Below are 26,411 nucleotides of genomic sequence, written 5' to 3'. Positions count from 1 at the left end.
CATACACTGTTGAGATCAAGGCGGGAGAATAAAAGGATAAATCTTTATGAACACACAGAGCGTTCTACGCATATCGGATTGCATGAAAGGAATGTAGGGGCTTCATTGCAGTCGGAAAGTGCCAGCTGAGATACGTGCTGATTAGAGTGCGCGTATCTTGGATGCGACCAAAAGACATGCATAAATGCTACTTTCACAGCAGGCTCGTTGACTGAGCGGCTCACCAGGAACGGAATAAATGTGTGGCTGCTACTGCAGCGCCCGCACACAGACATAAAGTAACACCGCTGGAAATTTAGGGTTCAGGGGCAACTTGATATTGGAACCTTGGAGTGCTCAACACATGTTGGATACAGTTCCTTCCTTGAGGAAACGCTGGCGGAGCTTCCCATACGGCTCACACTGTTGATGACTTTTATGTATGCAGAGTGGCACTGAGAAAACCGCAAAGTGCAGCTTGGTGAAAGGGCCTGCGTTATTGTGGACACAGAAAATAGAATGCCATTATGCACCTGGAAAGCAGATTGGTGAATTCAACTGTAGCAGTGAGGACTGTCACAAACAGTGTTGATATTACCAGATGTAGTTGGGGTCACCGAAATAAAAAGCTACGACGAGATCGCAGAAGACACAGAGGCATGGCCAATAGGGGTGAAAACAGGATAGAGGCCAGTAGCTCCACACTGACCCAGGTTGGGGCCTGGGCACAACTGCACTGCGCATTGTGCGGAAAGAGGTGGAAGCGGACCTCGCGGCTGCCACGAAACATGGCCGCAGTGCACTGAAGTTGGTGGGGGGGTCACACTGACGTGTAGGCCACAGGGCCCTGCAAAGGAAAATAGAAACCGGCACCAGTATATGCAGACCACAATAATCAGCTAGGAACACGCAGAGGAGCGAAATGGTATCCAAATCGAATAAACTGAAGGCGAAATAGCAGCCAATCGAGATTTTTGCCAAATCCACCCAGGCGATAGTCGACACAAAGACTCTGGAGCGACAGGCACAAGGAGAGGCAACCCCAGCGCGTGATGATCACCAGATCCTATTAGTTATTGCAGAGCTGAAGGCGTCGTGGGGATCCAAGATTGACGCCGCCATTGCTGAATTGAAAGCAGCGCTAGAGTCCAAAATAGAGGCCGTTGGTGTGGACGTCAACCTCCTCAGACAAGATGGCAGGGCGATATCCGAACGCACAGGAGGGTTGGAGAAAGAGGTCAAAGTAAACACGGCTACCTGCTACGCCAAGGATGTCCATGCATTGCAGCAACGAGGGCGCAACCTTGAGAACAAAGTGGAGGAAGCAGAGGGACGTGCGTGCAGAAATAATGTGCGCATTGTGGGACTGCCGGAAGGAGTCAAAAACCCGGACCTGGCGAACTATATAGAGAATATGTTGCTTCAGGAAATAGGCGCTGAAGTGCTCAGCCAGGTGTTCACTGTGGAGAGATGGCACAGAGCCCAGATCAGGAGGCCAGCAAAGGGGGCCCCTCCACGGATAATCATCGCAAAGATTCTGAATTATACGGACAGTGAAAAGATCCTGGAACATTTTCGTAAAGGAGGGACTATGTGCAGAGCATCGGCAAACATCACAGCGTACCCGGATTACACCTTCCTGGTACAGAGGCAACGGCTGAGCTACATGTCGGTAAAGAGAAGGTTGCATGCAGCCGGATATAAGTACATGATGTTGTACCCCGCAAAGCTAAAAGTACTGCACAAAGACAAAGCACGCTTTTTCGACACCCCGGAGGAGGTAACAACATGGCTTGACAGGAGGAACTGCCCAGCAGATGCAGATGAGCAGGCAGATAAGTGCCAGCATGAGTGAATAGGAGTTCCTGCGGAACTGGGACTGCGGACAGTGGGGCAACTGATGGAACAAACATTGATGGGAAATGCCGGAGTTAAGACTGGCAGGTACATGACAAAATTATAAGTAAGAAATAGCCCTGTTTTTTGGGACTCTGGAGGATGTGACGGCATGGTTGGATGCAAGGTATGGTCCAGCGGGAGCGTATGACCAGCTAGAGAGTGGAATGGATAAGGGAATCTGGGTCTCTTTGGCTGTACTGTTGTATAAGTAGATGTTACGAAGCAATGACGCAATGAATATTACACAGAGGTGGACTTTGAGACTAGATTATAATGCAGACCGTGTTGTGATTGAGAGGAAAGGTTGTCTGTGGGATAAGGTATATCTACACTGGGATAAGGGAATCCGAGCAGTAATGCTAGCCAAGTGGATATGTGGTAACGAGCATTGCAAAGGCATTGCTGTTATGATGCAATGAACATTACACAGAGGTGGACATTGGGACTAGATTATAATGCAGACTGGATCGTGATTGGTGGGAAAGATTGTATATAGGATTAAGTATACGAGCACTGGGATATAGGAATCTGCGATGCGCCCGAGCAGTACACTAGCCAAGTGGACAACAAGTTGTGACGAGCACTACAGAGGCATTGACTTTAGGTCCAGAATGTAATGCAGCATGTGACAAAAACTGAGGCTGGTGTGCTTAAATAGTGCAGTATATTGATAGCTTAATGCAGGAGCCTCAGGTGCCGCTTTAGACTAGTGGCACCAGGAGACACTTTCCACCCAATAGGTAGTTTAGTTGGGATACAGGTAGAATGGTATCCCCCTGCTGAGCTCCGCGTATCAGTATTACCGGTAAAGGGGCTAGATGCAGGGTAGCCTGAGATCCAGGGTTGGAGCTGGGCAACAGTTGGGGGTAATTAGGGAGGTGGGCGGGGAGGGAGTTGGGGTGTTCACGTCTGACTTGGCGGCCAGAGCGGCACCCACGAGCTCAGCATGTCGGATGCACCAGCACCGTTGTGCATCCGACGTCCCCATTCCCATTGAGCCCTATGGGGCTCAAATCGGAATGGGGATGTACCGGTTCCAGCACCCGCGAAAAGGCAATTACCGGGTCTGGCGAGCCAGAATACCCCGGTAATTGCTCATTCGCGTGTGCCAGACCCAGTTGCGAGTTTGGGGGTAGCCTTTGTGAGTTTCGGGGGTTCTGGTTATCACCCATACTAGTGGTTCTGGGTGATAACCAGAACCCCCGAAACTTTTATTTTGTTCTGTTATAATTTTATGAGACACACGAGAAGGGAGGAATAAAATAACCATCTGACTCACTACAGCGTGCACCTGTTTTAGTTGCTATGAAAGTAGTGAGAGAGGGCAAGGTCACTCTTTTCTATCCCCTAACCTAGACAGGCGGTACATCAGCACCGACTAGGGAGATTGCATCTCATGCAGGGATAGCTAACCTCTTTTGTATAGGGATATTTAGCAATCAATAGGCTACTATAGACATAGAAGCTATTAATACACTGACTCTAAGAATGTATGTCTTTGTTGTGTGAAAAAAAGTAGTTAAAAACAGCCAGAGGGAATGCCTCCCTTCCCTTGGTTCTGGTTACCAGGAGAATGACTCCCTTCTCCTGGTATCTGGGCTTCACGGTTAAATACAACCAGGGGGAAACGCACCCTTCACCCGGCCTCGTTTCTCTTGGTTGCACAGTGGAACACCAACAGGGGGATTGACTCCCTTCCCCTGCCTTCTCTCTTACTTTGGTAACAATGACTACCTTACCCTGGCTTCTCTTTTGCTTTCAGGCTTCTCAACAGTTCATATATTGATAGGGTGCTCGATCCGGGCCCCACCCCTTTGGCTCACTTGGTGCACTACCCTGCCAGGTACTGCCACGAGGACGATGGCTTGTAGTTTCCTTCTGTTTTGGATGTGGGTCCCAAACCTGTACTTCTATGCTTATTTGCTTCTGTATACTTGGTTTACTTTCCTGCCAAGTACTGCCACAAGGATATATATATGGTTGCCCAGTAACCCATATCTCTGAAACTCCCACCGGCTAGCCTGTTTTACTCCCATACCTTCTGGGAATTCTCTCCTGGGCTCTGGTCTGCCTCATGGTTTGCCTTTGCTCGGTTCGGGTCTCTGCAGGCTTCCGCAGGCATCTCGGGCACTGTGGCTGCTCTGAAGCTTCTGGCCTTCTGTAGTACGCATACCTGTTACAGACCACTTGGTCCACTTCCCTGTGAGGTCGGGTTACTGCTTCGCCAAGGGTCCTTCAGCGTCGGACCCACTGGGGATGCAGTGTGCTTCTCTTTGATTTCCCGGGCTGCAGCCACTTGAATCTCCCACGCCAAGCAACTTTCTGGTCCTCAGTGCCTCCTGGGATGGCTGAGCAACATTGTAAGTCCTTTGTCGCTTCTTATCTGATTTTTTTGCGGTGGATAACTAGAATGCTCAGTCAAGTTACATGGAGCATTCTCTATGGCTCCGCACCTCCTCGTCGTCGTAGTACTTATCTGATATACTCCCTTTTGGTCATCCCTTATCTTTCCCATCCCCGTATCTCTGAGACTCAGATTTACAAATGCATATGGGTGTATTAGTGAAAGGGTTAGGATCTAGGGTATATGGAGGTGGGTACTGTGTTCAGTGATGTATGTCCTAGCATGTTCTCCCAAGATATTCTCCCTTGTCCCCAGAGAAGAGGTCTCCTCCCAAGAGATCCTTCCGCTGAGTACCACCCCAAGGGGGACTATCGGTTAAAGGGGCTCCCCCCTGGGGAAAAGTGACGACATCTTGGGATTTGAAAATATGTAAAGTAAATGATGAATAGCACCAGTTATTCAAAGTGATTCTTTCCCTTTTAAACGCATCACCAGATCTAGTGGGAGTCGGACTCTGCTGTGAATAGAGGGCAGATAGCATAACCTTGGTGTGTGCAATGTGCTTAGAGTGAGGCTGGCAAGGCCGCCGGAGGAGAATGCCGACATGTCACCACTTTAGTTGTTTAAAAAAAAATCTGTGTTTTTCACCAGTGATTAATAAACTTTATCCGTATATCTCACCTATTTCATTTGAAACAAGCTGCGGCTTTCGAGAAAGAGAAGAGGAGCGCATACAGCACAGTGTCCAATCACATAAAGGCCGGCATGCCCTGGTGGAGGTACTGAGCCCGAAACCCTGGCCCTGGTTGTTGGTGCCCATTGGAGTGCTGCGGCTGAGCCTCCATGGCCTGCCTGCGCATGCCTGCTTAGGAGGCCTTGGGTGAATACTGGACGGGTCATTTCCTGCACATTAGTGGTTCTTCGCATAAGAATACAAGGTAAACAACCTGTCAAGCCATTATTGCTCTGCCGGAAATTCCCTTTCCGGAGCTTGTAATTGTCGAGTTATAAATCATCATTTCTGCCTCTGCCAGATAACCGCCGCCTTGGCTTTCACTTCACAATGACAGTTTCTGCCCCAGTGCCACACTTTTTTTTCACATGAAACAGAATGTTGCTTTTTCAGGAACAGGATCGCTCTTGGGGACATGAACGCCTGCCATGCTGCATTAGGCGTCAAGCAGCAGTTTTGCCTAGAGCGAAAGGCACCTAATAAAGCATGTTTAGGAATCAAGTTTTGTAGGTTTTTGTTTCGGGAAAAGATTGAATTGGGATCTGCTTTAAGACTGACACTTTTGGGCAAAGGGATTGCCTGGCCGTCACCCTGATGGGATTGAAAGCCATAACCCAATCTCTGGCCAGAGCAATTTAATAAAATATGAAATGCAGACCGGACTGGTTCATGTTGCTTTTTCTTTTTGGAAAGGTGTACTGTATTTTATTAATCCTTTTTATGTAATTGCTTTTTGAGCATCTCGAAAAGAAAGGTTTCCGGCTAAGGCGAGCCAGCCAATCATTGTTCTGCAAAGCAAGTTTAATCCCCTAGTACAACCCCAAGTCCTCTGGGTCAGTGCTCTCTGCAAACGGTGCCCCTTCTTTTTAGTCACTTCCTTTGGCTAACTATCCACTAAACTCCCCTTCCCTCTCCCTCCTGCGCTTGACTGACAGCTGTCCCTGGCGCTCGTCTCTCTCTGCCTAGCCCCATGACACTACCAAGGACAGCGAAAAGGCGTTCACTCCCAAGCCCCTCTTATACATGTATGGTGGGCATCTTTCACTGGTCTGATCTTCCCTTTGATAAATGCATCCATTTGTTATCTGGTTAGAAGCCACAGCCCACTAACCATTGACAGATCAGTGGAATATGTGTAGTGTGGTGCCCCGTCTTCATGACAAAAGTCATATTTTACAATAATTAATACTATGACAAATTAAGACATTCTAGTGTTAAAACAGTACTAGTATTCAAGCATAGTTCAATAGTCCAAATGGTCAATATCCAGAGTGCAAAAAATCAAGTTGCAAGCTACAAGCCATAAGAAGTCACTTGCTACCTCAATACTGTAGATCCAGGCAGCACACCATTTCTTACGTGCAAAGTGTATTTTATCAGTAGCCAATGGATATTGTGCACCCTTATCACAGTTCAAACTGTATATTCACTGCACGCTTCAAATGATTCTATTTGTAAGCATTTGAATTTACGCCATGATGGATAAAGAGGAATATTGGTAGTACTAAATGGTTAGTGAGCTGACCTTGTCAAGGGGGGGATGGTGACCCCTCTCAACCTTGGGCAGCAGGCCTACCTGGCTGATTTCCATAGCTGGTCCTGCCCCAGGGATGGGGTGAGGGAGTTGGGAGGGCCTCAGTCTGTCGCCCGGTATGTGCCCGATCGCATATGGAAGGCACCACTTTTTATCATCCCATACCAGTCATGCAGCATAGTCGCTGGTGTATATTCTCTCTTCTATTGCATAATTCCTGATCCTAGAAAACCTTGCGGCGGAGGACGGAACATGATTATAATTGTTTTTTTTTTATAATGCGCTTAATAACGAAGAGGTTTCTAAGTGCGGACCCAGGATTCGAACCTGTGTTGCTCTGCGTCTTGCTTCCAAGACGAGCGTGTTGCCACTGAGCTATACTACCCATAGACAAACGTTGCTTGCTGTGGACCAGAAATCAAGACTCTCCATCACAGCAAAACACAATTCTAACATTGAAATTCACATACTGGGTCACCATTGCCAAACACCGGCGGACCCATGTTTGAAAATGGGGCAGGGCTTCCAGGGTGCTTTATGGCTTTACAACTGTGTAACCCATCCCTTAGAGAAGAGCTAGGTAGTGATTGGATCGGAGAACCAGGTGACCCCAAGAACCAATGGAAGGAGAGTAGGGAGGATAAAAGGGACGATCAGGATTGGACAGTATGAATTGGTCAGGTGAGGTCAAGGAGCGAGAAGCAGGTGAACCAAGAGACAGGGTGGTGGAATTTCAGTGGAGCAGAGCATATAGGGGACTAGCAGAGAGTAGATATTGGTTGGTGAGGGGAGATGGTACTTGGGTCCGAGTGTGTGTGTGTGTGTGTGTGTGTGTGTGTGGTGGGTAAGGTGAGGGAGTGAGGCTTAATGGGAGAGTAGAGGTGTATGTGACATTGAGTGAGGAAGGTGACTGGTAGAATTAATGGTGTGCATGTGTGAGTAGATGTGTAGCGTAAAGAGTGTTGAAGTAGGATATAAGAGTTGTAGGAGTGGTAAGGTAGTAGGAGGGGAGAGTTAATATAGGGTGGGTAATAAAGAAGGTGGAGCGTAGAAAGAGGGTAAAGGACGAAAGGAAGGAACATCAGGGTGAGGATTCTGAGGGTGTAAGAAGGATAAGAATAAGTAAGATCTGGACGGTTGGTAAGCACCAATTCCTGGCTAAAACAGATCTTGTGGATACCAGGTGAGGATCCACCTACAAGAATCTGAGAGTCAGATAGTTGTGATTATTACCTTTAGGCCTTCACTGCTAGCCAGTCAGACTTTAGATAGTAGGGGTTCTCGATCTCTAGTGATCATCTTGGGGATTAGGGAAGACTGGACTGGTGTGGAGGAATCACACAGGTAGACGAGGGAGGGACTGCCCTTTTGTGGACCCCCTTTAATTGATAATAAAAAAACCTTTGAAACTTTTCTGAGAGTTGATGTATTCTTGAGGCCATTGCGAGAAACCAGAATGTGTCTCACCCACTAGTCCCCAGGAATCTGTCATCTAGGTGGCCAGGACACAGGCATCGCTTTCGGATACAGTTCCTAGGGGTGGACCAGTGCGGGAGGATCACCTGGGTGAGGGGTATTCGGCGAGTGGGACAACGGATGCTGATACTCGGTATCCCCTTCCCAGTAACACCTTTAACCCATCCTATCAAGTAGGATATTTAGGAACTGAACCCCTGCCCCTTTTACAACACAAACCCTTTCTCACGGACAGCCTGCTATGAGAGAATGCGTACTAACACCCGAGCTGTATACCTGATGCGTCCCAATACAATGGTCATGCAAGGTCAGGCAACTACTATCACACACACATGACTTCCATTAAACTTCCCCACACAGATAAAAGGCGCAGCACAAGAGCACACCCTGGGCGAGGCAAAGCACACAAGGAAACAGCAGTTCCAAGATGGCAGTTTAACAAGAGGATAAAGATTGCAAAACAGGAGGGGATTGCAAGGAGGGACTTTCCCTTGACCTTTTCGACAAGGAACTGTTACTTTTATGAAACCCTGAGAATAGAAAAAGTGAGACCAGGAAATCCAGTTGAAGAATCCTGTATTGTGTGTCGCAGGTATCTGGGGCTCTCCTGTGTCGATAATCCAGACGGGGAAAATCTCCAGCTGCCGTGGTACTGTCCTTGGCTCCAACAATAAAGCAGAGTCAGTGAAATCAACACAGCCGGTGAGTTGGGGAGACCGATACAAGAATGGTCTGTGTTGAAGCCAAGGTTGCAAGCGGCAACATTGTATGGTGAGCGCTGAAACGAACATTGTTTGAAACCTGTGTGAGAACCAACGTGAGTGAAGTTGAATGGCTGATGAGTGATTGAACTTGGAAACCAAGATACGATACCTTTGACCGAGTGGTCTGGCACCACATGTGTCTCAATCAGTGGTCTCTGTAAGGTATCCAGTTGAGAGTAAAAGTGCAAGAGTGGCAAAGTATTGTGAATTGAAGGGGTCCTGCGACGCGTCAATCAAAATCCTGCGCACAGGTGAAAGTCTTTGATGTTGATAGACAAAGTTTATGGCAAAGTCGATAAAGTTGGTCTGAGAGCCCAGCAGAGGGAGATAATTGAAAGCCTTGAGTTAAAGCAAATGTGTGTTATTGGTCTGAGCCTGGCGGAAGGAGACTGCTTGAAGATTTGGTGGATCTGAGCACGACGGAGGGGGGTCTGAGGTGGATAGTAAAACACCTAAGAAAATTGTGTATATGTGAAATACAAAAGAAAGGAACTTTATTCTTTGTGTTGAATCAGGTCCTCTGAAAGTAGAGACTTTGAATGACAAAGAGACTTTGGCAAAGAAGGCCATGATGTTGACGTTTTGAACTGCACCCTCGTGCTAGAGAAGCCAGAGACTGTGCTAAGCTTGAGTGTGCAGCCTTGTCCCTTGCTAAAAACGTGGGGAAGGGTAGCCTATGGCTTGAATATCCTGACATGATTTCTTGAACACTTTTTCTTTTACATAACATTGTTTCTCACACTATTTGTATTTAGAGGTAAGGATTGGCAATATGTTTATTAGTATAGGCCTTTTTAAGACACCACTAGCACTACATTATTATTACTTAATGGTCGTAGCTTGCTCCCATTTTTAGATTTAGGATTAGATAGTCGTTTTACAATCCCAACAGAAGTTCACTGTGGTCTTACTGTTGATACCATGCCTTCCTTACACCATCTGTGACAGTATGTGGATAAAATGTTAGTCCTTAAATGAATGAGACAAAAAGTGCTTTCCTTTTGTGCTTGGTGTCGAAGGAAATGCGTCTTGGCTTAGCAGTGTGTACCCTATTGAATCTGCAGTAATGATGGAACTTTAACAAGAAGTGCTTTTTTTTTATTCTGCCGTGCTTCTGCAATGCGTGTAAACCACGGATGGAAAGTTCTTTGTTTTCTTTATATTTTACTTTATTTTACTTCTCTGTCTTTGCCCTGTTAGACAAATAATCTCTATAGATGTCTACTAGTGTGGGCAGGCGGATTGTGAAATCTCTTTGAAGTAATTAAATATTTGATTAGCAAATCGACCCAAGTGTTCAATGACATGAGATAATTACAGACAGCATTGAAATAAGAATGTGCCAGGAGCAGTTTTGTGCCATCTTGAAAGACTTGTCCCACACCCCAGTGGGGGATATCCTTTTCTGCTCTAATTTTCAAATTAACTACTTTGTGACACTGCAAACAGAAAAAACACAGATATCCGTCAACAGTAAATGATGGGCAAAGGATCACAGCAGTTCTGTTTCATGTAGTTAACAATAAGAACATCCCCTGTTGGAAATCAGCCCTTGTAGTTCATTGGAATTTACCTGTGAACGGTTTCTAAAGGATGGCCTTAGCCATGTGACGTGAGAGAGCTTCCTGCAGTGTGTGGCTGGCTAACTGGCAGCAGACTTACTGGGGCATGGATACGTCACAGTACGTTTGAGGGAACTCGCCAGAGCATGAGCTCTTTGATTAATGACATATTAACCACCTCCTTACCGGTCATTAACATCACGGGAGAGAATGGCCTAAATAAAAGTTTACCACTTGTGTCAAGGTCCTTTTTTATTTATTTTTTATAGTTCACAATTTTTACAGTTCATAAATGAGAATTTTTGAGATGGAGCCCAAGGGTCATCTGCACTGCATATTCATGACCCAATACACATTACTCATACAGCAGACCATTATGTGCACCCAGCATAGTCTTTGCTTAGCATGACATTTGCTTGTTATATTTTTAAGCAAGACTCTTGTTTTTGTATGAAGTGTTTCGGTATGTAGAAGACAGACCTGCTCATTATTCTTTGGCTTGTATGGGTATTCCTCCATCATGTATATCAGTTATGTTTCAGATACAAATATGTAATCATAGCAGTGTTTGTGGTAGGAGTAAGTCATAAGAAATGCTCATCAGGGGGCGTGGCTTGGAGCCATGGCGGTGGGAGCGACTTCTTGAGAGCTCCCGGCCGGAGCCACGCAACTGACTGTATTGTAGCGATAAAACTTCAGAAAACGAAATTGAACAGCTGTTTAGAAGCTGAGGCATGCTGTGATATTGTCCCGGTCTGTGTGCTGAATAAGGAGTCTCCAACGGAAAGGTGCCTCTGCCGCGCACTCAATCAGGAAGGCAAAATGGCAGCAGAAACTCCGAACCTCCAATTCCCTGGGACTCAGAAGCAGGACTACATGAGGTAACACTCCGACCGGCTTCCAGACCGCATATCGTATGGGCGATTTCACCCCGCGAGCAACTCCGTCCCACATGACATCGGAAGAGGAGGAGCTGCCACAGAGCATCAGCCCGTAAGAAGGACGACTCCCCGCGTGAGACTGGAGCTGCCTAGGAGCACGAAAGCCTTGCTGCGTATCCCGTAATGCTCAGTGAATCAATGAAGTTCCTCGCCTGGCGGCCGAAGAAGTTACCCCACACCGCTGCATCGCGGTGGAACAGATTAAAGTGGGGACCGCGTTGGCAGCGTAAGTGGAGCCACGCAGGATTCCTGCTCATCTCCCCGAAGAAGCGGACTGTGGTACGCCGTGTGCATGCTCCGGCGCGAAGCCCACAACCCTGCGCCCGGCAGAAGCGCCAACGGCCCTTAAGGCATGCGTGCGGCTTTATCACCACAACTTTTCTCCCTCCCAGCCTGCTATCCTGATAGGTGGGTGCACGAAGAGCACATATAACTCTGATGCAAGCAACTCTGCCCTCCACCTTCCCGAGCCCTTAGTCGAGGGGGCGCACAGAACGCCTAAAGGTGGGGCCTGATGGGTTCACCAGCTACCTGCTCAGCCCCCCTCCACCCCCACCACTCCCTTATGTGAAGCTTTGAGGGCGGAAGCAGCCATAGACACCCGCGACCTGCAGGAAACCCTAATACAAGGCTCACACCCAGCAGCAAAAAGGCCCAGGCAAAGCCAGAAGGGGCTATAAAGCGGAGGAATAACGAGCTGAGTCGGAGGTAGACGCTCACTCTCAGCCAACAGAACCCCTGCAGGCAACAACCTGCAGATGCAGCCTCTTAATGAATACAAATAAAGGTTGAGGAGCCCACACAAGTCACCTTAAGTTCAGCAACTACAGCAACTGGGAGGTGTGTGTGGGGCGCCCAGCAACTGCTAACAAAAGCCATAGACCGCACCCCCACGCCAGACCCCTCATTGGGGAGTCCATCACCAAAAAGGGTGCGCCCAGCGCAGCCACAGCTCCATGTGGATAGAAGCAGCGCACACACAACTTCAGACAGCACTGGTATAGCCCAGCAATATTCACTAGTTGGAGAAGGTCTCTAGCTCCCCCCTCTGCCTGCGCATACACTGCGCGGAATTCACTGCAACAGAAGGACTTACCCTCAAAAAGCAGAGCGAGGGGGGGGTGGGGGGATGGCAAAAAATCCCAAATCGGCAAAACAGATGGACATTTCCGCAATGTTGACAACTCCTACCACTGGAAAAAAAAAGGGGGAGGGAGGGTGTGGCGAAGCAACGGCCCCAGGAGCGATCCCAGATTCAACCAGCGCCCCTCCTGTGCAAGCAGTAACCAAAACAGACCTTCAAGAACTGCTGGCGGACATAACTAAAGTATCAAAAGGGCACGGAGGAAGTGATGAATAAAATCACATCATTAGAAAAACGTGTTGACGAAATGGAAAACAGAACAGAGATTGAGACTACACTATATGAGCAAAACTTCGAAATTGGGGAGGGAGTGGATAGAATCACGCTGCTGGAGGCCAGGTGGGAGGCCCTGGAACTCACACAGGAAGATGCAGAGAACCGCTACCGGCGCAACAACATCCATCTGCGGGGCATCCCGACATCGGTCGCAGACACAGATTTAGAACTCTTCACACAGGATTTGTTTCGCTTCATTTTAACTCTGCCAGATGAGGCTCCACTTGAACTTGACAGGGTTCACAGAACCAGGTCGAAACTGGGATCAGCTACTCCACCGAATGTCCTGGCAAGAATTCACTTTTATAAAGTCAAGGAGGAAATAATGTGAGAAGCATGAAGCTCAGTGCGCATTCAATTCAGGGATGCCCTTATCTCCCTATACCAAGATATAGCAGCAGCTACACTTAAGAGAAAAGCCTTAAAGCCTGTGATAGAATGGCTATGGGAGAAGAAAATACCATACCGATGGAGATTCCCCACAGCCCTAAACTTCTCGTAGGAGGGTAAGCCCTGGCTAATCCGCACCGCAAAGGAGGCAGAGAGGTTCCTAAATCCGGAGGCAGATGATGAAAGCATCGGAAAGGACACAGCCTGCTTCAGAGATACGTTGAAAGACTCCACAAATTCCTGGACCTGAGTGGACCGACTGCGTAGGATCAAGGGGCCACCGGCAAAAAACTAGAGAACCAACAAAGATGGACAGGGGTGAGGTCTCCAGAACTCACACAACCCCAGAATCCAAAGTCACGGTTCCAGAGTTTTGCCAAATCTTTTTCTTTTCGCTCGTAATCTCAGCACCAACACATCAGGCTGGATTCGTAGGCTCGCCAGGGGAACCCCACCTGCGCAATTTATGTCGTAAAAGGGTTAAAGACATTGAGGAGCCCATTGAAGCTGTCTTCTCAAACACCATACGAAGCACAAATTTAAACACCAAACGGAAGTACTGAGTTTTACCAAAGTTTGCAAGAGGTGCTGTTTGCCTCTAAGAATGTCAGTTGTGGTGGCCCGGCCGGATACCCTACAGGTGGATGGCTGGGCCGACAACCTCGTTTATTGGAGGGGGGGCGGGAAGTTGGGGCAAAGGGAGTAACAAGGGGAGGTCGGGTGAGAACAGCAGAAATTAGCAACTACTAATCACAAAAGGCCAAAAGATAACCAATAAAGGTAACCTTATACTCACGCTAAGCCACAAGCACAGAACATTTGGGCCAACATGGCAACGGACTCGAGCAGAGAGCTTACTATGATAACAGGGAATGTGCAGGGCCTGAACTTTCCAGGGAAAAGAAAATCAGTTGAACACAGGCTGACCCAGCTTTCCACGGACTGTGTCTGCCTACAGAAAACTCATCACCTGTCGGCGAATGAGGGGCAAATTTACTACAATCAGTACACTAGGAGATATTTTGCTAAGAGCGGGTAAGAAAAGGGGGATAGCCCTGTTGATTAGCCGAGAAGTACCTCTCACACGAATCACAGTAAAGAGAGACCCAGCGAGAAGATACGTCCTGGTTAAGGGACTACTGGTGGAACAACCAATCAATGTAGCATCCATATATTGTCTGAATAATGCACAAGACCACTTCCTTCGTAACATCATCCCAAGTAAACCACATTTGCAGAAGGCCACCTGCTAATTGGGGGCGACTTTAACCTTACTCCTGACCCATATAATGATAAAACGCTACCACCCACCAGAGAAGACTTCGCCCAGGCAATAGGTCTCGCCAAATTTCTACAGGAAACAGGAACTATGGACACCTGGAGGCTCGCCAACTAGGGAGTACACGATTACACATACTACTCCCATGTACACAAGGGTTTCTCCAGACTAGACCTACTTCTAATGTCTAGTATCCTCTTCCCATGCATTGAGGATATACAGATTGGCCACAGAGCATTATCGGACCATGCCCCAGTAATAGCCCGCCTGCGAGTGCAAGGCCTTCCAGTTCCTCCACAAAGATTCTGGAAACTATAAGACCAGATTCTATTAGATACAACATTCAGCAGTGAACTATCCGAATCACTCACTCACTACTTCAGGGAAAATGCAGCAAGGGACACCTCGAGGCTATGGTCTGGGATGCAATGAAACCAGTCGTTAGAGGGGTCGCAATCAACTGCGCTGCCACGCAAAGAAGAAGGAAGCAATTGCAACAGACTTGGGTGGAGGAAAGGGACACATAGCTGGAGGAAAGCTTTAAAAGATGCCAATCCACCAAACATGGCAAAGAGTTTGAGAAAGCAAAAGCCTCCCTAGAAATGCACCTGGCAGACATATCAGCGCAAGCACTTTCATACACTAGACAGTATTACTATATTAAGAGCAATGAGGGAATTCGTTTGCTAGTATACAAATTAAGCAAACTGCACACCCAAAACAATATCCAAATTCTTCGAGGTCCTGATGGTAGGCCCTGCTTCACAGAGAAAGACAAACTAGAGGCACCATAGGGAAAGTATGTCTGGTACCCCAACAGATAAGGCAGCACAGGCCAAGTGTTTGCAAAATACTCGTAAGGTAAATTCTCAACCCCATCTAGAGCCCCTGGAACTCCCAATTACTGCAGACGAGATAGCAGATATAATAAAGACCGTAAAAAACACAGGCCCTGATGGCCTCATGGCGGCATTTTATAAGAAATGTGTTCACATTTTAGCCCCCCAACTGGCATCACTATTCAACACATAACTCTCCAAGGCAGCATCACCCGCTCATTGGAGGAATCTCTGACAGTACTCATCCCAAAGCCAGGAAAGGACCCAGAACAATGCGTGTCATACAGACCCATTACACTAATGAATAATGACCCCAAAATATTCTCAATGGTTTTAGCATGCAGATTGGCAAAAATACTACCAGACAAATTAACCCAGACCAAACAGGTTTCATCCCGGGGCGCAATATGCAGGACAACATTAGACACACCCTTAACATGATAGGAAACGCAATTAGAGATGGGGCAGAATTGGCAGTTCTGTCACTCGACACACATAAGGCATTCAATTTATTAGACTCGGGATATGTAAAGGAATTGCCAGTCCACTTTTGGTTTGGCCCGAAATTCACGAAATGGGCCCTGGCAAACTACCAACACCCTAATACATCCCTCAGAATTAACGGCACCAGGTCACCCAAAATTGCCATCACTAGGGTTAGGCGGCAGGGATGCCACCTTTCACTGCTAACATTTGCACTCTCTATGGAGCCATTTGCGAGTAGGATTCGAAACAAACCCCAAATGCATGGAGGTGAAAGGTAGTGTGTACTAAGCAGCCATGTATGCAGATGACGTCCTCACCATAACCCAGGTCGACGAATCCATGAAAGCCCTCTGGCAAGAGAGTGAATAATTTTGCAGAGCATCAGGATTCAAGGTGAACTATGTTAAGTCAATAGCGTTAGGGGTTAACATCCCACAAAAGCACAGGGAAGCACTGGCAATCAGACGCCCTATCCCATGGGCGAAATCTCAGATCAGCTACCTGGGAGTAAAGATTCCAAACAGAATAGGCAGGACATACCGAATAACCTTTCCACCATTATTTAGAGAACTTAGTAAAGACCTGGATCTCTGGCTCAATCAAGAAGTCTCATGGATGAGGAGAATCGCGGCTCTGGAAATTAACTTGGTTCCACACGTAATCAATCACTGCCTAGCCCTCCCACACCCATTCCCAAAAGGGATCTGCAGAAGCTGCAAACGAGAATGCTCCAGTTTGGGGTGGGAAAAATCGCGAATAACTAAGCGAGTCATGCATCAGGGAACAGGTTCGGGCGGTCTAGAGGTCCCGGACATCGCTAGATACTGTCTTACAGTGCAGCTCTCGCAGGCCTTCACATGGCAATCTGCCAGCAATCAACCGCGTTGGAGAAAACTCGAGGAAGACGGGAGCCACGCTCCGCTATCATCGCTCACACACATCACAATGCCTCAGGGCTCCCCTAACTCTGGACCACTGTCTACCACCAGAACCACAGTTGGATGCTTGGAGAAAGGCGGCTCGCAGGTGGGGTTGTAGGAGCATTGTGGGACCATCACTTACCCCAATCTGGAACAATCCTGACTTCTCTTGGGTATTGCCATGAGCGGATTTGACAAGTGGAACGGGAGCAGACTAAACCAGGTAGTAGACTTTTTTGTTAACGAAACCCCACTAATATTTGAAGAGTGTAAAAGGAAATTCCTGGTGCCAGAATCTGAAAGATTCTGCTAAGTGCAACTTAGGCATTGGCTGTCCCACAGCAGTATAAAAACACACAGGGGCAGGTAATTAACAGCATTAGAATGCACCCTAACAGCAAATGCCCCCAAAGTCAACCCTATATAGACTATTAGACAATACAGACCCCAGCAAAAAGATAAAATATATGCAAAAATGGCAAAAAGACATAGGAAATTAACCAAATCCAGAGGCATGGGGTTGAATCTGGACCCGAACGCACAAGAGCTCAAAATATATCCCACGTAAAGAGGGAGCGATCCAAGTGTGCTAAAGATGGTACTTGACCACAGAAATTCTAAACAAGAGCAACCCATAAATCCCAGCACAGTGTGGAGAGGATGCCCAGACACAGGCACCCTATTTCTCCTACTATGGTCATGCCCGGAATCGAAACGATTCTGGAAAGAGGTACTCGAGCAGATCTGGCAAATTACAGGCCTGACAATCCCATGGGACCCGGGGATAGTACTGCTGGGGGACACGGGCGATGGGACACTCCCGTTGTCTGGCCGACTGGCGGACATATGTTCTCATCTGATCACTGTGGCAAAGATCTCCATAGCTAGACTGTGGAAACACCCTGCAGGCCCAGCAATTCCCATGTGGTGGACCAAATGCTGGGACACAGTGGTTGCAGAAAAGAAATCAGTCTACCGCAACGGAAACACAAGCAGATTTTACAGCATCTGGGCGCACTTCCTGGATTATGCGGAAAAGTTACCGGGTGCGCCTCTCCACCCTCCCTCCGATGGATGGCAAAGCTTGACTAAAGGGAGACCTGGGAACCAGTGTGCCTTTAAGACGGCCAACAAAATAGGGAACCCAGAACATAGAAGAACCCAGACCCAGCACCCTCCATTTCGGCTTGAGACCTGAAAACGCTATAACAAGAGACCCCAACGATGATTACCCATGCACATTCATGATGCTGCCATTGCTCGACCCGCCAGATCGTATTTCAACTATGTTGCAATATTACGTTATCTTTTCTTTCTTATCATCATATGTTGTTGAAGAAACTTAATAAAAAGATATGTTGAAAAAAATCCTCATCACTACAAGTTCTGAACCTCTCTAAGCAGTACCCCAGTGTTGCACGTACTCACCTGGCTGCTGTTATTTCATTGCCCTGTCTGTGTCTGGTATGCAGTTTCAGGGCTCCTCTGAGCGTAGTCCATTCACAATTGTAAAGATGCCCTGGCAGAGAGAGATCTTTATAGAGGGTAACTCGGGTGTGGTCATCAATTTATGACTCCGGTTCGTGTTTCAAGTGGGTCTATGCGACTCGCGTATTTGACGCCTGAAATACGTGCCAGACCCTAGAATTGAGGCTTCGTCTTTATCTTTTCATTCCGGAGTTCTTTCTGCTTAATGTTTTATTGCAATACTGTTTAGGCCAGTCCAAATGAGACAGCATTGCAGTGTGTTAGGATGGGATACATTAGGTTTAAATTGTCCAACACCCTCTCTCCCCTCCATAAAAAAACGGAAATCCTATGCATGCCATCCTACATCCCTCTATCGTTTGCCCTATGAATTAAAAAATACCCGGCATAATCCCTACCACCATCCATTTTGAAACTCCACCCTCTCCTCAGGGTGCCTAGAGCCACAGCCGTAGCAGGGTTTAAACTCTGCAGTTGTTTCTTAAGAGCTCTGTCATACAGCTGCGCACAGCCATGCTCTGTGCCCAAACCCAGTAGCAAAGTCTGTATGGTTAGAGCCTGCTGCAGAGTGCAAACACCACTTGTGAAATCTGTCCGTGCCCCATAGTAGTGGTTACTCCATTCATCGCCCAATTAAGGAGGACAGGCTGAGTCAGGCCGGCTTGTATTCAAAACAGCGGAGTACGCATGCATAGATGCTTTAACTGGCCTCAGGAATATTAGGGCAGAGCAGGAAAACTTCTTTGAGCTATCATGGGACACGGGACTGTGCAGCTGGTAGTTTCAACGAATATTAGGCAACATAGCACAGGAAACCAAACTCGTACGTATTAGGCGCGTTATAAAAAAAACAATTAAATAAATAAATCCAGTGTGTCGGATCACATTCATATTTATGCCGCTGGAATGCCTCCTCCGTGTCTAACAAATGGCTTTGAATGTGGTGTATCATGCGCTACGGTTTTAAAAGAGAACAGCGCGGTTGACGCACAGCGAGATGCTGCAATGATACTCTTCAGTGTTTAAAAGCAATATATTAAATGCAGAGAATGGTCCTGTTAATCTTCACTTCATAAAATTAAAAACAGTAAATAATGTAGCCCTTTTCATTAAGTTTTATCCTATGGTCCACGCTCTTTCCATGTCTTCGACACTCCTAAAAGCGACTTAAAATTCAGAAGAGCTTAGCAACTCATTATGGATAGAACATACAATCAGCACACGTGTTCCAAGCCTGCCACGAATCCACCAAATATATGCGTTGTATGCCGCAAGATGATACCTACCATCTGTTGAGAGAATATGAAATGTTTGTTCATTTGATTAACGAAATATAAAACGAATGACGCTAGCGGGAAAGTTTTAGAAAGAAATTGGCCCTGATGCCTGTTATGAGCCACGGCAGACCTCCCTATTTAGGCATCACCATAGCCTGACTGCCAAGTACTAAGTGAAATCTGGTTCGGATAGGCCTCCAGAACAGCAGGGCGGTGCAAACATTGTGGGACCCACATGCTAGTTCGGGCTCGTTTTTTATTTTCTGCATGTGCCCAAGTGCGACATGTGAAGAGTTACTTCACTGTGGAACTACAACTTTTTAACAGTGTTGCTGTTCTGCTGTTATTTCAAATACACAATTAGGAAGTCTTTTGACCAGAAAATCCACATTGGGCACTGCTCGTCTGTTTCATTTGCCATTGAGACACCATTTCATTATTGACCAACGAGATTCAAATCCCCCAGCCGAAGCCCCTGTGATGCTCCAAAGAGTCATTGACAGTCAGCCACACATAGAAGAAATGCATCCCTATTACAGTTGAGAACGGGTGGATGTCAAGCGTGACAGATGCAGGGAGATACGAGCTTTTGGTAATGGTTGAATAATATTTCTAATCATTAAGTACACTGCTCACTCATTAGTGGGGACGTGCTGATGAACAGTGACCATATATCATGACCAAAAGCCTTTTTGATGAGTAATAAAGTTTTGCATGGTATCTTTTTCAGCAAGGTAGGCACACCATGGCTACATCTTCTGACAGCAGATGTGTTTCGCACGACTGATAATATCCAGCAGCACGTTGTTGGAGGATACAAATGACTGGGGTGAGGTACAGGAATGTTGTCCTCGCTGCCACTGTCTTTCACCGGGAGTTCTTCACTTTGCCCTGATGCCATTTCTTCACCAGTATACTCTGGTTCAGCCATAAAGGCATGGCAACCACCCATGAGATGTTTCGGAGGCTGGGTACAAAATTATTAACTAGAATTGATGACCTATCACAAAATATATTAGGAAAACATGTATTGGTTAAAAGGATGACAAATGGTTGAACACTGGTAATCAGACGGTGTGTAAAATTAACACATCGATAGGTCAAAAAAATGCTTCTCACACAATTTCGTTACACAATACATGTTAATTTAGAGTATTGCATGCATTATTTAAAAGGGCCCATTCATTGGCCGAGAATTTTGTGAAATGTAGACACATGACAGCCGCAGATCCTCTTACAGTCCAAAGATTTCAATAAAAAATCGGTGAATCCCTCGATGCATTAATCGAAAAATCAGTAACCTCATTCTTGATGTGAAACACTTGCCTTGACTGATGTAGAGGATGATGGAGTCGATTATACTTTCTCCAAGATGTAGAAAGGGATTTGTTATAGCATAAACGTAGCCTACAAAATAGTTTTAATCGTTGAGAACAGTTCACATGACACAAACCTGGATAATAAAGTGAGAACTGAGAAAGAATATGTTGATAAGTATTCTACGAGGAAAGCATCGTCTGCCTTTCCATTGTGACAAGTCATTGTGTAAATGTGTGGCCGCACGCGTCGGCAGGGGTGTGTGCTACGGGTTGTGCCTTAGTGCAGGTTAGGCCTGACTAGCCATTTCCACAAGATGGCTATGATGAGCAAAGGTGGGTCACGTGTTAAAGGCCTGCAAATGTAAGTGATGCGCCTTAGAAAACACGGTTGCCGCTCATTGCTATCCGATGTGGAGCTGGTGTACTGACGGATCGAGAAAGAGGAAGTGGGTGGCCATTCCTTTCAGGGTGAGATCATGTAAAATTTGCAAATATTTTGGAAACCTGCAATTAGTGGTACAGGCTAAGTCTGAAGTCAATTGTGTTTAGATATGTTTCAACATGTAACTTAAATCAGATGCATAAGATAGCAACAGATTGTATACAAGTTTCCTTTCACCCCATGTGGTGGGAAGAGCAGAGATTAAGGGAAATGTTACAGACAACAGACGGGTATTACTTTTATAGGAGAACCTTACTGAAAGCCTATGTTTAAATCAGCAGGAGGGGGCAGTTGCCCTACATCATGGGTCTGCATCCTTTGGCTCTTAATATGTTTTAGATTGCATCTCTCATTAACCTTTCCAAGCAAGATGAGGGGTTATGGGCACTGTAGTCCAACACACCTGGAGAGCCACAGTTTGCAGACCCCTTCGCTAAATGACGGCTGTTCATTTTTTGGCCTTCTAGATGTTATGGACTCCCATTAGCCTAACCAGCATAGTTTGTGCAGAAGGATCACGGGAGTTGCACTCCAAAACATCTGGAGGGCCACACATGTGTAACCATGCCCTAGAGTATACTGACTCAGTATTGTAGATGAGATTCTTTCCTACCTCCATTATATATGAGGTTTATAACCTACCTACCTAGAGCCAATGGATCATCATTCCTTGTCAAGTCACAGAATACCTTTTCTCAAGTGTTAGTTGCAGTTGTGGGATTTGTACAGAAAATGACACATTTCCTTTCAGTCAGAAACTAATGGCCAGCATTTTTGGAAGTGTTTAAATGTTGCTTTCTAATCTTTTTTCCTTCTTTTCTTGCAGGGATATGACTTACAGCATATTATTGGAAGCTGTGACAACATTTATTGTGTTGCTTTCCTATCAAATATTCCACAAAGAGATTGTTCGGGAAAGTATCTTACACAAGTACCTGATGCACGGCCGATGGTATGCCATATCATTTTTCTTTCTGTTTTCTTAAAGGGATAAATTGTAAATGGCGAGATGCTTGTTTCTAAAACACGTGGCTCTATTTTACAAGTCTCCTTGTGATCACTGCCCCTTCAAAAGCCCATCCTTTCTGTGGATATTCTCACTCCTACTCCCCTTGATCCTCCACGTAGGTGGCCAGGGAAAGGCCATCACTTTTGGATCCTGACCCTGGGGTCGGAGAAGCAAGGGACAGTCACATGGGTGGAGGGTCCTTGAGGATTGGTAGTGGGGTACCCTCAGGTGAGACATGGTATCCCCCTTTTCCTAATGACGACCAACCTAACCGTTCCCTGACCTTTATAGGTTATTTCCCCTCTTGTGACACTTGACAGTACTGAGACGAGGAAGAGGAAACCGAGAGTAATGACTACTATACCAATTCCCCACTCTGGTACTGAGACGAAGAAGATGCCTGCAATGTGTTGTGCAGGTCAGGAATGTCCCTTAATCATGGTCAGGCAAGTCTATATGAGAAAGAACACCTGCAACCTGTTAGAGGGTTGCAGATGTATAAATAGAGGAGGAAAAAACAACACACAGAGAAGCAGGAGGGAGGCCTGTGTGAGCAGCAGGGAACCTTGTTGTAAGAGAGGCGGGCCACTGGAGGAAACTGCTGTGAGACGGCCTGTTATGTGCAGCATGTCGAGGCGCTGGGGACTGCAAGGAGAAGGAGTCCTAGAAAGCGTGGCGTGGGAGCTGGGGCTCCGTGGAGCGGACTGACAGCAGAGAGGAGTGAGCAGTGTGGAGAGACTGCCTTTTTTCCTTTCATTCAAAGTGATTGCTCTCCTGTGTCAAGAAGCTGGCATAGCTGGACCCCTGGTAGAAGAGGCTGCAGTTCATGTGTTCCGCACTACTGTGAGAGCTATTACAGAGACCGGTGAGATTCTACCTGATGAGAAACCCGGTGCGCGACTGAGTGAACATTGCCATTGTTATAGAATACTTTGTATCGGAGTGGCCGCGTGTCTTAAGAATGTTTTCGAAAGTCTTAGTGTGGTGGACATTTCAATCAAAGTGAAACTAACAGCAGGCTGAATGAAACTGAACTTTAAGCCAAAGCAATACCTATTGAATACTGAACTGACAAAACCTTAACCCTTGAGCAAAACTAACGCTTGTTGAATCCCGAGGTGAAGGGAACTTTAGAATTAAGCAAAATTACTAAATGCTGAATGTTAAAGCAAATGGAACTTTAAAATTGAAGCAAAACCATTACATGCTGAACACTGAATTTAATGTAACTTCAAACTTGAAGAATGATTGAATTAACAGAACTTTACAAAGGAACAAAAGAAAGGCACAGTGAATATCCAATTAACTGAAAACATCAAAAGGCCCGAATATATATTGAAGTTAATCCTGTCACATGATGAACAGAGTTAAAGTTCTGGGCCAAGGAAATGGAGAAAAGAGCCAAGTGGCCTACCTGTTTGTGATAATGAGATGAGGGGAACCCTGAGACTTGAGGAGCTACATTTGATTGTCTTGAGTATGGCACTTCACGACCCTTTTGTGTTTGAATTGTGTTACCTGGAACTTGGGGAAGGTAGCCCAGGGATAGTTTAGAACTGCATAACCTTGAACTCAAGAGAGGTAACTTTGACACTTTGTGTCGAACGGTTTTACACTTGGGGAAGGGAGCTGAGGGGAAGCTGCGAGCTAGAAGCAGCTCAGGACCTTTTGTTAAACACCGTTTTCTTTTGATTGCTGATATCCCTACACATTGTTTAGCTTTAGTTGTGAGGGCAAGCTAAAGTTGAACTATTTGACTCAGACTTTCCTTAGTTTCGTTCAGGTAGGGAAGTCCCACCTTAGCATAGGGCAAGTTGGGCCTTCTACCATCGTGACATTTCAGTTAATAAATGACTTTGTTTTGAATCTTTAATCTGTTGTCTGTGTTGTACTTCATGATGCCTTCACATTTCCCAGCTTTAATTTCTCTTTTTTGTCTCAATCTATGCTTTCTTGCCATTTATAGCTATGTTTTGTGTCTGTTCATTCATATCTGGAAGTCTCTGATCCATTTAGTGTACTGCAATTTATAATAATTGCAAATTGCACCTATTCCGCAACATATTCCTCTTGCATGTTCTCCATATTATTTCATGTACTTTGTGAAGTATCTGATCTGCCTGTACCTGAAAGCAAGAACATATTGCACTAAGTGTTTTCATGCGTCGAGGTTTCCTTTCACTACCATTTTAGAAATGTAGTAATTGAAAAAGCATAGACATGAAGTCAGTTAAGTTACTTAAGTCTCTGATAAAATAGCTATCATACACACAAATAACGCATGCTTTTTTTCATAGTCTAAATTAAAAGGCAAGCATTCTATAAAGATTAACGAGGTGAAGTACATTTTACCAAAATGTATTTCATGATTTTTCTCAAGGTCAAGAGAAATGATCTACAGATCCATAAGTTCAGCACTCAAATATTACAGCATACACACTAACACCCGGCGCTGGCCAATGGGCAAGCTCTTACCGGGTCCAATATCTGGAATCAGATTATTTTTATTATTATTATTATTATTATTATGGTATTTATTGAGTGCAAACCTAGCTTCGAGAAAAAACAGAGTGGTTTTCAGAGGTATGCAACAGTACAAATGCATAACGGAGCACTTTTCAAAGGTAACATCAGAACAGATGTACAGCCGGGGGGTTACAGAGGGTCACATCTGTACCGGAGGGCTGGTGGTGTCTAGTGAGTCAGGTGGCGTGATTGGTAATGCGGTGGCATTGGTGTTGAGTTTGAGAGACTCCTTGAAGATGCAGGTCTTGTTCTTTTCTGAATTGTAGGAGCATGAGTGCAAGTCTGATGCTGATGGGAGGAGGTTCCATAATCTCCGGCGTAGGCAAAGCAGGCTTGTTTTCTGGTCCTTTCATTTTTGCAGCAGCACATTTCAAGTCTGCACATGTCCTTGCTTCTGGTTGTGTGTGGTCTCCCTGCATCGCGGACCCGACCTGCCTCACCCTGACAAGGGTTTACAGAGCACCCAGCTTTGCAGAGGGAAGCTGGGGGCTTGGTTATCTAATCTGTTCTGTGCTCCTTTCCCCAGCCGTCAATTGCACGGTTGCAGGCTGTTTGCTGAGGTTGTTTATTTTCTTCTGCCTCAAAGGGACACTACAGAAATCAATGGGCTTTGACTATCACTGTGGTGGGGACCATCAGTGTTAAAAGCAGGCTTTCTACATGCTGGGCACACTATTGTTTTCCAAATGTGTATCTTACACTTTCATACAACAAAAAGTAATTTCCAAACTCTGAAATGCTGCTTAAACTTGCATTCACTACTTTTCTTTGAAATGTGTTTCTTTTTTGTCAGACCACCACACAAATACCCATTTCATTTTTGTGCCCCTTTGTGTTTTATCACAGGTTATATTTATAAAGATGTTAGATGCTTGTCAAACTGCTTAATCACAAGGTAATTCTTCTGTTGTGCTGACAGCAGTCATTAGGAAATTATACTGTGGGTTTATAGGTGCCAACCTTTTTTTTAATTTTTTAAAAAACTTTTTTATTAACATTCAACACTGGGACCTCTATTACATGTCCCAATAACACTTGGCTGGTCCCCTCGGGCAACACCTTTCCCCTCCCACCACTAAATAAACAACAAATTGTGGTGATTTATTTTAAAGTTAGATCAATCAGATCGGCATTCCTTCACATGTGAGTCAGATCAAGCAGATCGGCATTCCTTCTCATGTGAAGGAATGCCGATCTGCTTGATCTGACTTTAAAAGACATTGCCACAATTTGTTGTTTGTTTAGTGGTGGGAGGGGAAAGGTGTTGCCGAGGGGAAGTTGAGTCCTTCTTCCGGGGACAGTATTCCCAGTTTTTAACTCTGTTTGGTTTATTGCTCTTAGGAACAAAGGTCTCCCTTGGCCTTAGCCCCCAGGGCCCTCTCTCCCTTCTTAAGCACCTCCACCAGTCCCTTCCCACTCCGGAGATCCCCCTGTACTACTTCTTTAAGTTCTTGCTCACCTTCCCTTCACTTTCGCTCTACGGGGTAGCACCGCAGTCCCCCCTCCACTAATGCACACCCCATCCTCATCTCTGTTGGACTCCATCCCAGGCAGTCCTGAACAGCCCCACCTCATCGTTCACCATCGCTGTCAGCTTGTCCATGAGGAACATATTTTTCAGTTTGAGCAACCAATTGTTCTTGCTTGCGGTTGATGCACTTTTCCATTTCTGTGCCAACACCACCCTCCCCGCCCTCAGCATCGTCTCCCACATTCTGGAGTACCTGTAGACCTCTGCTTATCTTTGCGGGATCCCCAATAGCATTTGCAGGTGGTCCTGCAGC

The 26,411-nt window shown here is 46.1% G+C and overlaps 1 protein-coding gene across 2 annotated transcripts in view; it reads left to right on the top strand.

Moving 5' to 3' along the window:
- Window positions 1-26,411, top strand: part of DYM (dymeclin) — a 1,763,009-nt gene that overhangs the window by 535,178 nt on the left and 1,201,420 nt on the right. For both annotated transcript variants that reach the window (XM_069626954.1, XM_069626953.1), the window contains exon 7: window positions 21,919-22,044. In XM_069626954.1, the coding sequence (XP_069483055.1) occupies window positions 21,919-22,044 (126 nt within the window). The remainder of the gene's footprint in view (window positions 1-21,918; window positions 22,045-26,411) is intronic.

This window comes from Ambystoma mexicanum, chromosome 6p, assembly GCF_040938575.1.
Source record: "Ambystoma mexicanum isolate Mex_15411 chromosome 6p, UKY_AmexF1_1, whole genome shotgun sequence".
Classification (NCBI taxonomy): Eukaryota; Metazoa; Chordata; class Amphibia; order Caudata; family Ambystomatidae; genus Ambystoma; species Ambystoma mexicanum.
This window is presented reverse-complemented; position numbering and strand designations above follow the sequence as displayed.